This window comes from Enoplosus armatus, chromosome 18, assembly GCF_043641665.1.
Source record: "Enoplosus armatus isolate fEnoArm2 chromosome 18, fEnoArm2.hap1, whole genome shotgun sequence".
Lineage (NCBI taxonomy): Eukaryota > Metazoa > Chordata > Actinopteri > Centrarchiformes > Enoplosidae > Enoplosus > Enoplosus armatus.
Genome location: NC_092197.1, coordinates 20204348 through 20222187, shown reverse-complemented (window position 1 = coordinate 20222187; position 17840 = coordinate 20204348). Strand labels below are relative to the sequence as shown.

General features: G+C 45.2%; 2 protein-coding genes across 4 annotated transcripts in view; both read right to left on the bottom strand.

Moving 5' to 3' along the window:
* The window catches only part of sptan1 (spectrin alpha, non-erythrocytic 1), a 30037-nt gene extending 25797 nt beyond the window's left edge, over positions 1-4240 (bottom strand). The window contains exon 1 of the mRNA XM_070924593.1: positions 4152-4240. The gene's annotated coding sequence lies outside the window, so the exon portion shown is untranslated. The remainder of the gene's footprint in view (positions 1-4151) is intronic.
* A 714-nt stretch (positions 4241-4954) lies between these two features.
* odf2a (outer dense fiber of sperm tails 2a) lies at positions 4955-12234 on the bottom strand. 3 transcript variants are annotated; one of them, XM_070924265.1, is made up of 18 exons: positions 12124-12234; positions 11899-12003; positions 11604-11786; positions 10680-10867; positions 10412-10553; positions 10120-10254; positions 9798-9872; positions 9631-9702; positions 9396-9512; positions 9104-9289; positions 8839-8948; positions 7961-8096; positions 7714-7824; positions 7348-7611; positions 7078-7178; positions 6616-6778; positions 6372-6497; positions 4955-6065 (listed from the first exon to the last, which is right to left on the bottom strand). In XM_070924265.1, exons 1-18 carry the CDS (start codon positions 12229-12231, stop codon positions 5895-5897), a joined length of 2493 nt encoding a protein of 830 aa, XP_070780366.1. In that variant the 5' UTR covers positions 12232-12234; the 3' UTR covers positions 4955-5894. The 3 variants fall into 3 exon arrangements, with proteins under 3 accessions (XP_070780366.1, XP_070780364.1, XP_070780365.1); XM_070924263.1 differs by having other exon boundaries at positions 9798-9914; positions 10129-10254; XM_070924264.1 differs by having other exon boundaries at positions 10129-10254.
* Between the last annotated feature and the right edge of the window lie 5606 nt (positions 12235-17840).

Here is a 17840-nt window from a genome sequence, read left to right as displayed (position 1 = left end):
AAATGTAATGCTGGGTGGGAACCTCCATCTAAGCCCCGCTGCCATGTGACTCTCTTAAAATCGTCACCCTTCCTAAGTCCAATTATTCACTTTTACAGGCACAGAAACAGAAAACGCAAAGTTACTGTCACTATTGCCACCTTTCTCTGTTTGGTAATGATACAGGAGAAATATCCTTTATTCTATATGGAAGGATATTAGCACGCCCTGCGCTAACCTGGCAACAAAAGCTGTCGGGCTGAAACAATTACTTGGGGAACTCGAGCAACTGGAATATAAAATTCTTGATTCAAATGAAGTCATTCACTTAGCAACTCCCAGTTACTATGGTGGACCATCTGTTATGAATAGGGGTCATACTGACGCCATACTGGGAGGACGGAAGCTAAAAGGAATTTGCAGGAAAAGGGAGAGCTCTCATGAGACTGGGATGAAGACGATGATGTAACAGCAACAACACGTCTTCTCCTTTTCCTCAAACTGAACTTTGGACACTGACTGTCATTCTTACAGCAAGGCCAGGCAGGCAGAGTTTATCGAAGCAGACGCATCTGAAGTAAGTCTGAAGTCGTAACGGCTAATACATGATGTATAAATTCACAGTTACTGCCAATTAGCTAAACTGGGAGTTTGAAGCAACCGCAGTTAGTCAGCAATCGTTTAGGAAGTTTGTAGCCTTTAGCAAACCAATTGCAAGTGTTAAATATAAAATCCATATCTGAAATTGTTCTACATCACAGCACTAAGAGAGCAGTAGCCCTGGCAAACGCAGCTGTATTAATATTTGCTGAGTCTTGGCCTGCAAAAGGCCGACAGAAGCTCCTGTCCAGTCAGTTAAGCTAGCCTTTCTACTGCTGTTAGGCTAGTAACTTGTATGCAAACCAATCTCAATGTGTTCTGAGGGGCTGAACACTGTGTCAGGCTTTGAAATGCATAAAACATAGTCTATTTTATTCTAAAAAAAAGATAAGATCACACTACATTTTCATGCAAAGAACCAACATCACACCAAATAAACCAAGGCCACCAGAAACACAGGGAAACGCATGCGCAATTCAGATCACCAGCCACTTACCAAAACCTCGTGACATTAAAATTGAAATTAAAAACACACAGATCTGCGTAGACAGTTTGACAGGATGAAAGTAAAACAAAAATGATACACACATCAGCTTGTTCTAGTCTGGATCCTCAGGTTTCCTTGTGTCTTGGCTGATCGGAAGGCTACATCTGAGGCGAAATCATAATGTGCAGCGGCATGTACGTCCGTAGTGCACCCCTTAACGGTCTTGACAGTGATCGAGGAAGCAAAGTCTCATCTACTCCGCGACACAGACAGACGCATTGCACCTGCAGTGACTACGTTGTACAAAAGAGCAAGCCAAGATGTAGCCCAGCCCATGCGTCTCTCTCGCTCTCTCTCTGCTCTGTACCTCCTGCCTGCCCCCTCCCTCCAGCTCTCTCCCATCCCTTTACTCAGCAAAACAAAATCACCACTGCCCTACACTTTCTCGAATCTTCTTTCCTACACAAACTAAAAAAAAAAGACACACAGGGACACACACAAACACACAGAGGCACGCAGTGAGACAAATGCGGCTGTTACCTTGAGTTTGGGTTTAGTTAAGGTCGACATGTTGCTAATCTGTGTGGGGCATAACATCAATCGCACGGTCAGTAAGAAGCAATCAGCAGCGAGTGGTTAGAAGAAGGAGATGCTTTCACAGGAAGCATTATGTTTGAAGTTCACGATAATGTTTCAGCAGTCAATGCCATCAAGAATCACTTTTTGAGACAGAAACACCCTGAGTCTTTCGTGCAAACAGAGTCTCAAAATGTCTGGAAAGTGGTTCATGCCAGCAGTAGAATGACAATGAGTTGCCAGGCTGCAGGCCCAACACCAAACCTGACAGCCCGAGAGACAGGGAGGCCTATTTTCTATTTGGGTCATGGTCACCCTACAGTTACAATGGAAAAAAATTTTTTTTTGTAGGCTGTACAGGTGGAGAGGGAGTTTGGAGAATTGAAATATGTAGGTTTTAATTCCCTGTAGCACAGGCCAAATCTATAAAGCTGTGTTCAAATGCACTAAGTTATCAATATTGCTCGACAGCAAAACAAAGAGGGTGATATATATAAATGACTGCAGTGCTGATGATGCAGAAACAACCGACCCCACCCTCCTTGGATGGCCTTCCAACACCATTACCACACGTGTAATGGATTGTACTAAAAGTTGTGACAGGTGTACTTTGCGCAGCTAACTGATGTACATTTCCTGTTTCCGTAGTCCAGCTATTCAGCCAAATAACTTAATATTCATTGAAAAAAGGTACAATAACAATAAAAATACGTGGTCAACAGCCATGTTACAGTGCACCCAGCTGTAACTAGGCCTGCATACGCACTTGTTCCTTTGAAGAGAAGAAAAAGAAGTTACGTTGCTCGGAGCCAAACATTTCTAAATAATCATACGTAATACAATCCAATTAAAATGGAGGCAGCGTAGAGGGACATTAAATTTGCCATGGGAATATCTGGCAAGTATTTCGGGGCGGTACAGCTCAAAGAGCTGGCCCTGTTTTGCGTCCATGTTTCTGTATCACAGCAACATTAGGCAAGGCTGCAGCAGTGCTTACTTATACCGTCCAGGACTCGGAGCAGCACGTTGGCTTCTACCTGGCTGAGCTTAGAAAAGGCTCACTAATGAATGCCTGGGTTGATAATTCTCTATTATTTCCTATTTCTGCCATTTTACATCTGGCTGACAGGGAGCTTCCCTGCAGTTGAGGTCACTGTAACAGCAAAATAACATATAATGTAAGTCATACACAGCACACCTTTTCAAATGTTTTGTTACTTTCTAAAGCAAAATTGTATGACCACCATGTGAATAACTATTCTTAAGCCAACTAATACAGCAGTTGCCATGGTGCTTAGTCACTATCTTGTAGACTTTATAGTGCAGATTCCAATCTGAGCAGAGGGGCAGTTGGTATGTGAAGAACTTGGCACCACACTGACAAAGCCTGGACAGTAAAGTAAGTAGTGTGAGATAGCACCTTCGTGTCGCCACACGTCCAGCTGTTTTTTCGTTTGTTTGTTTTTTACTGTCCCCAGCCGTATTTAAGAAAAACCACACACACACACACACACACACACATATCTTTATGCAAACGATGTTCCGTCATGCTCTGCTGGAAATACCGGCGTCTTTTCATAGCCTCGGTCCACTCCTTAAAAAAAATCACGTAACGATGGCCACGGACAGTAAACTGTATCACAAATTGGTCATGCGCGGGGGACACATGTAAATTATTAACCGGGACACTGCCCGCGTTTAAATAAATGCAAGGTAATAAGAGGAATGACAGCTGGGGCCATATGTCCTGTGGTATTCAGCTTGCACTGGGCGGCTCCCCTTTTCAGCTATGGCCGACAAGCTCATCGGCCACCGACATAACCTTGCCTCGCCTTCATATAGTGGCATGTCGTTCATTGCCTGAAACCACATAATGCACAAATTGCGAGGGAAGCCCTATGGCGATGAATATTGGTGAATGGGATTTGGTTACTGCAAAGTTACATTGTGAATTAGCGGGCTAGCCAGCAGACAGCAGCTCGCAGCTCGAGACAAACCCCTGCTTTATTGAATTTTCGCTAACGTGAATGTTTCTAGCTAAACGAGCAGTATTATAACACTTTCATGGAGGGAAAACATAATAGTTAGCTGACGTTAACGTAACACATGTCGACTTCTGACTGTTTAAATGAACCATTTTGTTTTGAATAAAACGTAGGTGGACGGGTGCCAGTGCACGCTAATGTCATTTGGTAGGGTGACTTATGTTAACATTTCGATAATATGTAGGCAACCCTCAGGTTGCTCTATCTTAGAGGCACACTGGAAAGCCTTGCCTTGCCTTGGCGTTATTTTTTTCCCCAACAGTACGGTAAATATCATTCAACAAAAGGAATGCTTGCAGCTAGCTAGCTAGCTAACGTTAGCCTCCGAGCTAGCGAGTCCGTAGCAGCCAGGGAACACAAATTGAATTAACAGCAAGTAGGAAAGCACGGCCTTGCAATACATTGCGCAATGAATTAGTTTAAAAAATGCCCAACTCAAAGAAAAAAAAAGCATTTTTCCATACCTCGGTCTGTTCTCCAAAGAGCTTACGAAGTGGCGTTACTGGCTGTCCAGGCGACTCGACGACGAAGGGTGATGAGAGGCTGCTCTTTGGGATGGCTGTGTTTTTTTTTTTTCTTCCACCAACAAATGTGACGTATTTTTTTCTGCAGCTGTACGAAAAGAACCGACGAATGCCGGAAGTAGCCGAAAGTGTTCTCGACACAAAAACATGTGTTCCTCCAGCTCACTGTACCCTGGTTATCACATTCTTGACATGTTTAGCAGTAACAGAGGTTGTGGCACAAACATTTACATTTTTACAATTTTTTTCTAGATTTAAGCGTAGAGAGTGTTACAGAATACACACTGTAAGACAAATAGAAGATAAAGCACAGACAGACTCATGCACATTGCTAGTCAAGCATGATATACTGAGTGCAGGACATCGTGCTCCCACCCCTGCAGGCTCTGGCTATATTCTCGATACAGATTGCACTGTAGCTTTACCAGTATGACTATCAGTTATCAACACTGAGAGGAAGTCTGTGTTCAATTGTGGGAAAAAAAAAGCATTTCATTTCCTTTACATAATCGTTCCATGACCATCAGAATTCCTTAAGCAGCCTCTCCATCAGCTGACTACCACAAGGACTTCTCAGACAAGAGATCCTCTGTCCACGAGCCGTTACATTTTGGTTGATGCGATCACACCGCTATATTGTGCATACTTTGTGAATTTCAACAACGGAGACGCACTGCCGCGATTGAGGGGGAGAAGCTGAGGCGAGATGAGGACTGAGGAAAAAAGGGCACGCACACCGCCAATCTCGTTTTGTTGTTTTTATTGCCGCTTTAAAGTTATCGTGGATATAAATTATTCCCTTGTTTAAATACACTCTATGAAACAGTTCTGAAAAAAAAACCAAAAAACCAACAATGTGAAACCATAAAAACCCCAGATAACTTTTTTGACACGCACCGCCGTGGCACCAGCCGTGGGACAGCAATAGCACCGATGTTTTCAGCTCCATAAAAATCAAAGAGCATAGATACATTTAAGCGCAAGATGCCGAGTTGTATAAATGTAAAAATCAAACAAAATCAATTGTTTTGATATATAGCAGTTCAAATGCAGCACGTAGGCTGTTGTCGTGACTACAACATTGTGCAGTCTGGATAAAGAAAATGAGCAATTTCCATCGTTTTTGTTTTTTTGGCATGTAAAATCAAAAAAAACAAACAAAAAAAAAAACAAACATTCAAACCTTGAAAAGCTCCAAGACGCCATCAACACTAATCGGTGGGAAACAGTAGCTTTTGTAAAGACTGGATACACGCATGGCGGTCTGCACAGGCTACAACACCCTCCGTCCTTAGACCCTCGATTCGGATGAGGAAAAACAAATATAAAACATGTCAGTGTCATAATTTGTTGCGAAGAACTCGTCTCCTCTCTGTAGTTCTCTATACTCTCTGTGCATAAAGGGGATTTAAGCATCTGGTAAAATAGTAGGTAAAGTGAGAGCTTTACGATTACACTCTTTTAATAAAAATACATATTTTATTGTCTACCAATCAAGTTCTAAATGAATCTTTACATTCTACTACCAGCCAATACATATACTGCGGCCCTTCACCCAACCGGCTCGAAGTGGTGTGAAAAACAAGCAACCAGACCACTGACCGAGGCGGTCTCCGACGCCCTTCTTAGCGGATCTATAAGTAACAAGTACTGTTGTGGCACGTGTGCATACAAGGTCACACCTCAGATGGGCGAGGGGGCACGCAGTGAGCTGCTGAGGGCCACGTCTCCGAACACGTTGGCATAGGAGGCTTTGAGGAACTGGACGTAGTTCTGCAGGCTTCGGTTGGTACTGTCCGACTGCTCCAGGCGATCCTTCACGTCCTGCAGTCGGCTCTGGTACCGCCGCTCCACCTGGGCATCACAAACACACACACACACCTTAAAGACCTGCTTAACACGGCTGCATGCAAATTTCTATCAGAATCAGAATCAGAATCAGAAACTGTTTATTGCCAAGTAACATACATTACAAGGAATTTGCTGTGGTCTGAAGGTGCTATTGTTTTGATAACAAATAAGTAGAATATAAAAGCTAAAATAACAATAAGAATAAAAATAAAAATAAGATAGATAAATAACAACAGTGCAGTGCAGTGACCAGAATAAAGTAAAGTGTCCAGATAAAGTGTCCAGTAGGGACACTGGCACGGCCTTTACCTCCTCTTTGCTGCGTCGCAGCTGGTTGATCTCTGAGGTAGTCCTGCTCAGTTGGGTCTCTAGGTCCAGCATCTTGGACTGGGTGGAGTGTTCTTTGGTGGCAGCACGCTCTCTGGTCTCCGACATCTGGAGGTGAATATGACACATTGGACTTGATTAATGGGCAACAGTAGGTGCAGAAGCCGCTGGGTGTCACACGCTTTGTAGGACCCAGCGTTCAACAGCTGTTTGACTGGTTTCAGACCTGCTGGTGCGCATCGTCCAGAGACTCCTCCAGCTTTCGGCTCAGCAGGGAGCACTCCCTCGTTTTTTCCTCCAGGCGGAGCTGATTGCCGCGGATGGTGTCCTCCCGCTTGGCAATGACGGCCAGCAGGTCGCCGTTCTGGCTGCCGGCCTCCTCCAGCTTTCTGCGAGGCGACAACAACAACAACAACGCACCGGTTAGAACGAACAGCTGACCGGCGCGCCGACTCGCATCATCGAGATGGTTTCGCTTTTTTTTTTTTTTTTTTACGAGCTGCGCTGTCGACACACATTTGAGAAGTGACATCATGGGGTGTATGTAGTAGTGCGTAGCTTTGGCATTCAGGGCTCATTTGGACAACTGAATAACGGCCCTCAAAGGAGGAAGGAACATTCGCTGGTGGTTAAAACGAAAGATGGCGCAGAGGGAAAGACGTGTGTGGCAAGACGGCAAAGACCTGACCTTTCCAAACTCTCCACTCGCTGCTGAAGCTGTCTCTTCTCCTCCAGCAGTGCCTTGTTCTTCTGTCTTAGAAGCTCCATTTGGCTGCCCTGGGTCTCCACCTAACACAACGCAAGTCCTTTTATCAGAGGTGCTTGGACTGTGCATCCAGTCAATATCTGGGTTCCTACTTAAGAGTTAGTGCTAAAACTAATAAGCATAAGACTCATTTTCAAATGAGCACTTTGACTTGGAATTGAGATCATTATTTATGCTAATTTGAGGCGCGACCTTCATGCGGAGGTCAGTCAGGGTGGCGCCGAGCTCCACGCTGCGCCTCTCCTGGCCGCGCTCCCTGTCCTGGGCCTCCCGCAGCTGGAGCTCGCAGCGCCGCAAGGCTTCGGGGAGGGGCTCCAGCTCGGCCAGCCGCCCCAGCAGCTCCCCGCGCACCTCCTCTATCTCCTGCTCCAGCTCCCCGCGCGCCGCCTGGGCCCTCCGCTCCGCCTGAGCCAGCTGAGCACCGTACTCATCCGCCTCGGCCCGGGTTTTTCCGACCTGTCCGGCAGGGGGGAAAAAAAAGAACTGGGTTCAGACTAGTCCGTGGGACTGTAACCTGCTGTGTTATCACAACCCAGTGGTGCAGTATGCGTCACATACCTGGATCTTATAGCTGTCCAGCAGGCTTTCGTACTGCTTGGTAGAAGCTTTGACCTGCTGGAGCTCCGACTGAGACAAGGCCAGCCTCTCCTCCACCGCAGACGCTGCAGCCTGACAGGAACACACGGCTTCAGTCATTAAATTAACAGGACAGCCCACCCCTCTAATGTAATATGAGCCGGTGTAAGAAAGGACAGGTTCAATAAACATGCCCTCCCTGTAAAGCGGAGCGCTGGGTGTGTCTCACCTTGAGGGACTGGTTCTCCAGTTTGGCGGCAGTGATCTCTGCGGTCAGCCCGTGCAGGTGATCCAGCAGGGCCTCCCTCTCAACCCTGCTTTTATCTTCCGCGCTCCGCAGCTGCTCCGTCAGCTCCGCCGCGTGGCTGCATCACAACACGGGGCAACTTTTCAACCGCGTTACGTATTCTTAAGAGAAAATATGCTCATCGCATTGCAAAAAGAAGTTGCAGCCAGTATATATTTCACGACAATGGGACGCTTCAGGCATTATTAGAAGCGCTTTGCTCGATGGATTACTCTATGGAGGTCTGACAAGGGGGTCGTCCGGTTGCACCCGACATCGCCGAAATTCCGCCTCCCACCATGGGCCGCTTGCAGGGGCATTTTCCAAGCGCTCCACTAACTTAGACAGACTGAGCGGGTGGATGAGCGTCCCTGTACTTGGTGGGTGGTGCTGTGATTGGAGCAGATGACCTGCTGGGTGGGGGCGTGGCTGACTGTATAGTTAGTGACATCACAACCTTACAGGAAGTCCTGACAGCTCGTTTAAAGGCGCAGTTTCTGAACACGGGCTGTGTTTCATTTCTGTGTTGTGATCCTTTCACAATATTTATAGCAGCACCTAGACCTGCTTTATAATCAATTAAATTGAATTTGTCCAGTTATGAGTTTTTATAATCTTATTTAGAAGATAAGTTAAGCATGTCGTATTTGAACGGGTCGTCAGTCTTAACTGTGACTTTGCAGCGCTGCTGAAAACCTCACAAAAAGCCAATGGAAATGGTTTTTATGATGATATATAAAACCAATCGCTACCAAATCTGTAGTTCCAACAGTGTCTGATTATCGTCTTGTACTCGTCTGTGGCGACAGAGCTGCAGTTACCTGTTCAGCAGCGACAGTTCAATCTCCAGTTTGCTCTTGTCCTTCGCCTCTTGGGCGTGGCGACTTTGCCAGGTCTCGGCTGCCGACAGCGCATCAGCCACCTGCCTCTCCTGTTCAAAAGAAATTGTTGCTGAACGCTGTCGCCTGATTCAGTTACAGGGATAAAAGATGGGTCCAGTGGTGACTGAGTGTTTCTTTGACACATGGCCAGCCATCTAATAATTGGCAAAAGCACCTAGTGAGCACGTTGGCCCCGTGACCGTACCGTGTCCAGCAGCTGGACGCTCAGCTGGCCCGCGGTGCCCTCGCTGCGCTCGGCTCGCTGTTTCTGGGCCCGCGTGGCTTGTTTCAGAGCCTCCCGGTCCTCGCTGGCCTGCCGCCTCAGCCTCGCCAGGCGCTCCGTCAGGCGCTCCATCTCCGCCTTCTGCTGGTTGGCTGCTCGCTCCAGGTTCTGGACCAAAGTGGGGAAAGGGACAGAACCAAGGATTGCAGCTGGGCTAACTGTTTGTGCCTTTTTTCCCCAATTTCCATTTGCACAGATGGTGACCACGACAGACCTTTATCTGCACGGTAAGCCGGTTCTTCTCGGCTTCTTTGCTGCGGAGCTGTCCTTGTAGATGAGCTCTCGTTGACTCCAGACTCTTGGACAAATCGGCTGTGCTCTTGGTGTTGTCCTGCATTCCCAAAACGCAGCAGAATCCACATTAGAGACGAATGCGTGTTCTGCTTTTGGCGTACGAATGAAACGCCACAGTAACGATATCTGAAGCTTAGTTTCGGATCCCTGCTTACCTTTTCGGCATCTAAAAGTCGGGAGAGTTGAGTCACCTCCCTGTCTTTCTCTTGAAGCCTCACCACAAGGCGCTGCGAAAGGAAAAGCGGGGGCAAGCTTTACACCACACATGGGAGAAACGTACGGTAGGTGTAGAGCAGATTCAGTAGGCTTGTATGAAACTCACTGCATTTTCTGCCTCTGTGTCCGCCAGTCTCTTGAGTAATGTGTCCTTCTGCTCTGACAGGCGGGTTGACTCCACCTGCTCACAAACAGTCCACCAACACACAGGAAAGTGAAGTCCCTCTGCCGAATAAACATTGACTGCATATTGTTCAACTGTCAAGAGGCATTGTTCTACCAGTTCTACCATTTCTACCATGGTAGTGTGCTGAAGTTTTATCTGACATGATGATATTCCAGACAGTTTACCCGGGTAGGGACAGAGGAAAGACCAAAACCCAATATTGACAGATGTTAAACAGTGTTTTTGAAGACGAGCAGGGAACACACGGCACCTTGGATCCGTGCTGCTCTCTGAGAAGGTGCCGCAGGGTTCGGTTTGTGGCCTCGAATGTCTCCAGCTTCTGCAGCAGCAGCTCCTTCTGACGGGCCAGGGCCGACGACTCGGAGCCAGACAGCCTCTTTCACCGGCGAAACAGCAAGGCCGAGAGGGACGGAGACATGGGGTGGGTGGGTGGGTGGGGGGTAACCAAAGAGAGTCGTGAGAACCGGTTCGGGCCGATCATTCAAATGGCATTCATGTAACGTCAACGCGAGTTCGGGCCATTTAACACTCACACTGCCGCTCGCGCCGCACAGTTTGGAGACGGATTCTCGCAGGGCCGAGACTTGCCTGGCAGCCGCCGTCCCGTCCGCCTCGGCCTCCGTCAGCTTCCTGAGCAGGGCGTCTTTGTCTTGCGGCACGCTGTCCCGGTCTAACCTGCGAGGACGAGGCAGAAATATATGATCTACGACAAACACACACACATACACACAGGGTTTACACAGGAGTGGCTCTACTCTGTATCCCAGGTGTAAAGTCGTATCATAAGCGTATCATATTTGCCTGCTGTGGTCGGTCTCCTCCAGCATCTTCTCCATGGACTGGCGCAGGCGTGCGTTCTCCCGCTCGGTCTCCTCCAGCTCCTTGGTCACCTCGGCCAGCTCCTCCTCCTGCTCGGTGATCACCCGCTGGGAGACGCTCAGCCGCTCCGACTGGCGCTCCAGCAGCTGCTCCTTCTTCCGCAGCTCCACCTGCGGGGAGGTGGACATGTGGACAGACAGGCACACAAACGACGCGTCACTCCGGTCGCAGAAACCTCGGACTTCAAATATCAAGTCTTTCTGGTGGATCCTAAACCTGTCATCCATCATTTCTCCGTGGACTGAGCGTTTTGATGCTTTCCCAGTATTTATACAGCACCCAGAGCTGCTTTATGATCAAACAAGACGTGGCCATCTCACTTTCTGCAACATGGGGCCTTTAAAGCTGGGGGGGGACACATGAGACAGACTCTTTTAAAAATGGTCAGAATTGATGCAGCAGAGGCTGGGATATCCTCCCTCTCAGGACCTAGTGTGGGTCCACCTCCATAAAGACACTAGATCCTATACAGCCGCCCCCCCCCCCCGTAAATACACACTTTTTCTCTGGCTTTAGATCCCTAAAGAGCCACACCAGACAATATACAGCTAGTAAACTCATCTTTGTGTAAAATAACCACAAAAACAAAACATTATGCAGCTATTTGTAACTTTATGCTAATAATCATCATCATGATCTGAACAAAAATGATTTGGGTCCATTCGAGTCACCGTCTGCCTCCACACAAACAATGAAGCATCAATAAAAGCTCGAAAAAATAAAAATGACAACACAAAGACAAATATGAGGATAATAATAATAACAATAGAATCTGTTTATGGCTTTAATCCTAATAGGCACGTGATAAGGGAAGGCGTTCACCATGGACACAGAGGAGAAACTGACCTCGTTCTTCAGAGAGCCGACTTCGGTCAGCAAGCTGTCGATCTTCCTCTCGTACTGGCTGATCCGTCCGTGCAGCCCTTCCTCGTCCTCTGACGCCAGGTCAGCCAGTCGCAGCGCAGACTGGGAGCGCTCCGGCTCTGGTTCGGGGAGCGGCGGTGCGATCTCAAGGCGGTGCGTTGGCCCCTAGCGGTGCAAAGCGACACTTACTTAGTAACACTGCATGAAGCTTTTTAAAAAAAAAAAAACATGCCAGAAGGTGGGGGTTCAGGTGTAACGTTCCTTCAAGGCGCCTTACCTCCCACTTATATGAAGTGTCCCGTACGGAGGCCTTTCCTGGCGGGATCCACGGAACCCGGGTTTTGACCTTGGCTGTGGGACGGATGTTTCCTCTGTCCTTCCCCTTTAGAAACACAGTGTGTGCAGCAGCGTGTCATTGGCGTCTGTCGGGCCTTTCTATGCTGCACACTCACTACAGAACAACTGAAAACACTTGTATTATACGTGAAAGTAAATCTCTAACCTGAGGCGTCCTGCCAGGACTCGTCCCCTGGCTCTTCACATGGACATGGACCGGCGTGGTGTCGTTGACGTGCACATGAATTGGAGGTGAACTAGACCGAGTTCTCATTGCTTTCCTCTAAGAAACAGTGGTAGTGATGATGGTGGTGGTGGTGGTGGTGGTGGTGGTGGGGGGGGGGGGGGTGAGTATCTCCAGAATCAGAATTTCACCACAGAAGTTAGTGTTATGATGAGCTCTGAGGAAAATAATGCCAAACCCAATTAGAAAACATGATGATTTAAGATTCATTTGATTGCACCGCATTTCAGCTTTCCCGTCTCGACAAGGCGGTCAACATTTCTGTGGGACAACATCTTTACAACGAGTATTTGCGAGACAATTGTGTATAATCGCTGCGCGAAATGGGGATGACGACAAATGTTCAGAATCTTACAGGCGAAACCAGGAAGAATGGTAAAACGTTAGGGCATTTTTAAGTGTATTTTGCGTGCTTTTAAGCGACTTTTGTTCTTTTGACCTGTATCATCTCCCTGGCATGGAACACTGTGGGATATATTCATCAAAAACTATCAAGGAAAAGGAGCTCAGCAGCAAACACTAGCTGATCCCTTCACAGTAACGCCGAATTAAGCTGCCAAAATCTACGCAAATAACCAAAAGCTTTGAATTCAAAACACATGCACTGGCAGTGTTTGGTGTGACATTAGGAATTCCGCAATATTTGAGCCATGCCGCCCTGTGAAAATACTGCGTTGCAAGTAAAAGCCATTGAAAATGTGACTCAAAAGTAAAAGCACAAAAGTATAATCAGGAAAATGTACTTTTGTAGTATCCAAAGTTAAAGAACTCAATGAGGAGGAATTACCCCTGTGAGTACATATAGTACATCTAATGATATGTGTACTATTATATTATCTCATATCTTAATTATGTTATACTAGTAACTAGTAACTAGCTGTAGTAGTGAAAGAATAGTAGTAGTAGTGTCATGAAATGGAAATATTCAACTAAAGCAAATTTGTACTTACAGACAGCACTTGAGTACGTAATGTACGTAGTTACATTCCACCACTGATTATGGGGGTGGGGGGGGGGGTCAGTCTTACCGAGTTAACCAAAAGGCAAAGTAGCCTAGCAAGAAGTGTACATTAGCCTGACATTCTCCTTAGCTAGCTTATTAGCTAACCCTGACAGCAGCCTTCCTAGCGTCTGTGGCGATTAACTAACACGTTCTCCGTCTTACCGTATGAGAAACCAAAGTGTACTCGACAAGACTTCAAAATATATTTCACTAGCAGAACTTTTTGTTTAGTTTTTGTTTGTTTGTTTGTTTCGCTAGCAATAATAAGTAGGTGGACGTAAGAAGTCTGTTGGAGTGGGAGCTTGGAGAAACTTCAACAGGTAGTGACGCCAACCCTCTTTCTGGTTGGTCAGTTTAAAGAACGTGACACCTTTCCCCGACGGTGATTGGGCCCCGAGTCGACATTCTGACGTTTCTAAGCAACACGCTCAAACTCAACAAGCTGCGGCGCTATCAAAGATCCTCAAGTGTGTAAAGATGAGTCCCCGCACATCGTTATATAGGAAAAATGCACTGAGGGAGAGCTACTAGACCGCTAACCAAGTCTGCTGATGTAAGGCTGTTTTTAATCAGTTTTAAATAACTGCAAATTTGTTTGGGCGTACCCATTGATAAAACACGTTATCAACATTGCCCAAATTTAGGCATTTTCAAGTCGAGGCGCCGTGAGCGTCTAACGCAGTGTAGTGCTGTAATACCTCATTGTGGCCACTGGATGGCAGTGAAGAACAATACATTCTCATTGCATTCACGGCAACCGCCTACCTTACCTGCATCAAGTTAGACACAATAGCGTACTAACAATTCCGGTGAAGACTTCAAATATATCTAAATAAAACCGTAAATACTACATGCAAATTGGGGTGGACAAAAAAAAATAAAAGTCTTCTCATTGAAGAACGTGGAGTTGTAGTTCCTCATTGTGACCTCTGGAGGGCCGTGAGCACTCCGTGATGTCATACCATCCATGTCCCCCATACTGACCCCTCCACCACTGTCAAGGCAGACACAATGTTATACCGACACTTCCGGTAAAAAAAACCCTTCAAAAATAAAACCACTGTACTTCGTTATTATAGAGAGTCATACGAAACAGATAAAAGGTGATGATGCAATTACACAACTAACTAAAGGCAGTGAACACGAAACACAAAATAAAGACACTTATTGGTCCTTTTATGAAGCTACATTTCTTTTTTTTTTTCTTCTTTTTATTGGCTCCATTTAGCAACACAGGGAAAAAAAAACAAAACCCCTCTGATACAATAATAGATCTCAGTCATTGAAAGCACACCAGTCTTTGGCACGTTCTACTCTACACAAACATGCTGCTTTTTTTTTTTTCTTGTAAAACAGAAATGTTGAAAATACATTTGGCAAGTTTGACAAAAGTCACACAATGTTGCTTTAAAAAAAAAAAAAAAAGGAAGGCTGCACCCACCTTTTGGACATTTTTACAAGTGTAGAAAAAAGGTAGAAATGTATGAATGACCCAGCTTGCATTAAGATAAAAACAAAACAGGACTGATCAGTTGGCAGTTATTTGCCATGTGTTCACAAGAGGCATCGACATGCTTCTCCGTGGACGGGAGTCTATTGACGTGCAGTTCTTCTGAAGATGATGCTGCGCGTTGAGCTGCTGGAACACAACGCAGTTTTGGAGAGAGAGAGGAAATGACGTCTCCTCATCTTCATTCCCGCGTCCTGGCCCGACACACCGTCCCGTTTCCTGCCAAACCCCGGACGAGCCAGCCCTACTTTGACGACCTCGCAGGCAGGGTCCAGGTCCCGGTATGAACTGCAGGACTGAAGTGCATGGGGGCCGCTTCAGAGAAGAAACCACTGATTCTGTGGGACAGCGAGGAATATCTGATGTTCACTGATTATGTGTTGTGTAGCGGAGACATTTTCTGCTTGGAAACAACATGAAAAGCGCTCACATCGACTGTGTTTCTCTCAGTTTGAACAGTTATGTGTGGGATTAAGAGAAAACTACAAACCCCAGTGTGGGTCCAGGAATGCAAATGCAGGTATGCTTTAACACCCCCCAAAATAGACTTCAAATCAGAGTGAAACTTCTATCCAACAAAGGCTGAATTCAATTTTATTATGAGTGCAAAGGCAAACGCAGCAGAGGCCAGAGGAGAGCCTTACGTTGCCCGGGTGGGGTTTTATCTTGGGTCCGTCACAGTGTCCACCTGCCACCATGTTTAGTATGAGAATAGTTTGAACGTCGAAGACAAGTTAATATCTTTTTGGCAAGAGTTATCTTGCTTGCACACATTATGTTGTTTGCAAAAGTTGTCTTGTTTTCACAAGTCAAGGTCTTGTTCCCACAAATCAATATTTTGTTCCCACAAGTTAATATTTTGTTTTCACAGGTCAATATCTTGTTTATATCACATTCACGCAAACTATCTTGTTAGATCTTGAAGTTACCTGGTTAGCTAAAGTTAATATCTTGTTCCCACAAGTCAATGCCTTGTTCCCACAAGTTAATATCTTGTTCCCACAAGTCAATATGTTGTTCTCACAAGTCAATGCCTTGTTCCCACAAGTCACTATCTTGTTCCCACAAGTCAATGCCTTGTTCCCACAAGTCAATATCTTGTTCCCACAAGTCAATGCCTTGTTCCCACAAGTCAATGCCTTGTTCCCACAAGTCAATGTCTTGTTCTCACAATGTCTTGTTCTCACAAGTTAATATCTTGTTCCCACAAGTCAATATCTTGTTCTCACAAGTTAATATCTTGTTCCCACAAGTCAATATCTTGTTCTCACAAGTTAATATCTTGTTCTCACAAGTAAATATCTTGTTTTCACAAGTTAATATCTTGTTCCCACAAGTCAATATGTTGTTCTCACAAGTTAATGCCTTGTTCCCACAAGTCAATGTCTTGTTCTCACAAGTTAATATCTTGTTCCCACAAGTCAATATGTTGTTCTCACAAGTTAATGCCTTGTTCCCACAAGTCAATGCCTTGTTCCCACAAGTCAATATCTTGTTCTCACAATATCTTGTTCTCACAAGTCAATGTCTTGTTCCCACAAGTTAATATTTTGTTCCCACAATTCAATGCCTTGTCCTCACAAGTTAATATCTTGTTCCCACAAGTCAATGCCTTGTTCCCACAAGTCAATATCTTGTTCCCACAAGTTAATATCTTGTTCCCACAAGTCAACAAGATATTAACTTGTTCTCAGAAGTCAATGTCTTGTTCCCACAAGTCAATGTCTTGTTCTCACAAGTTAATATCTTGTTCCCACAAGTCAATGTTGTTCTCACAAGTTAATGCCTTGTTCCCACAAGTCAATATCTTGTTCCCACTAGTCAATATCTTGTTCCCACAAGTCAATGCCTTGTTCCCACAAGTCAATGTCTTGTTCTCACAATATCTTGTTCTCACAAGTCAATATCTTGTTCTCACAAGTTAATATCTTGTTTATATCATGTTCACGCAAACTATCTTGTTAGACCTTGAAGTTATCTGGTTAGCTTAAGTTAATATCTTCTGAACTGATGTCTTGCTCCCACAAGTCAATGCATTGTTCCCACAAGTTATCTTGTATGCATAAATGATATTGTTTACACAAGTTAATGTCTGTTGGCACAACTTCTCTTGTTCACACACATTAACAACTTGTTATAGCTTGTATTGTTTCCACCAGCTATCTTCTGTCCGCACAAATGAACTTGCGCGCACAAGATTCATCCCTAAGACCTTGTGTTGAAAATCATCTATCAGCTTCCAGGACTCTGGGGGTCTTGCAAACAATCTACACTCATCAAATTATATGCAGCAGGAAAAGCCATTTTCATCATACACACGTCAATGCATGCACTCCACCATGCTCCACGTGCTGCTGGGTGGTTTATGTGCAACTGGTAAACATGAAATAAAAACAAAATATCCACACACACACACACACCCCCATAACAACGCACAATCCTGGTTCAAGGAGCGTCAGTCTGTGTGGGAATGCAAGCACATTCATACCAACGGTCCCACTGGTGCTACGTAACAAACCAAGTGCTTGTGTTCGTGGTCCTCTTTTATGATACAAAGCACAGAAGACATCACTACAGCAGACGGTCTTAACAGAAGCTAAAGTTATCTCGTTTATTTGTTGCTTTTTTTTTTTAATAGTCATAATTATGATCAGTGTACAGTGTCACTTCACTGTTTGGGGTTCTTTTCCATTAAATAACTTATTTTTTTGCGCCATTAGGCCACAATATTTTCTATTTTCGTGGATTTTGTATCAGGAAACACACCATACAATAACATGTTATAAACATATAAACATGAACGTACAAACTTTTGTCAACATGCAATATTTGACAATTGAAAACGAAATACATTTCTTCACTTCTTCTATCCTGATTAATGTCCAAACATGTCAAATGGTTTGTTTTTTGTTGTTGTTGTTGTTGTTGCTGTTATTCCTTTTGCGAAGTAAAAAAAAAAAAAGAAAATTATGATCGGCGTTGCAATCCCCCACCGACAGCAGAGTTTTAGAGCACCACTGGCTATAAAACACGAGGATTTCAAATTCTTTCTCACATGTAAAATGAACACGTTATTGCTGCCGATACAACGCTTTTTTTTGTTTGTTTGTTTTTTTTTTTTGCTTT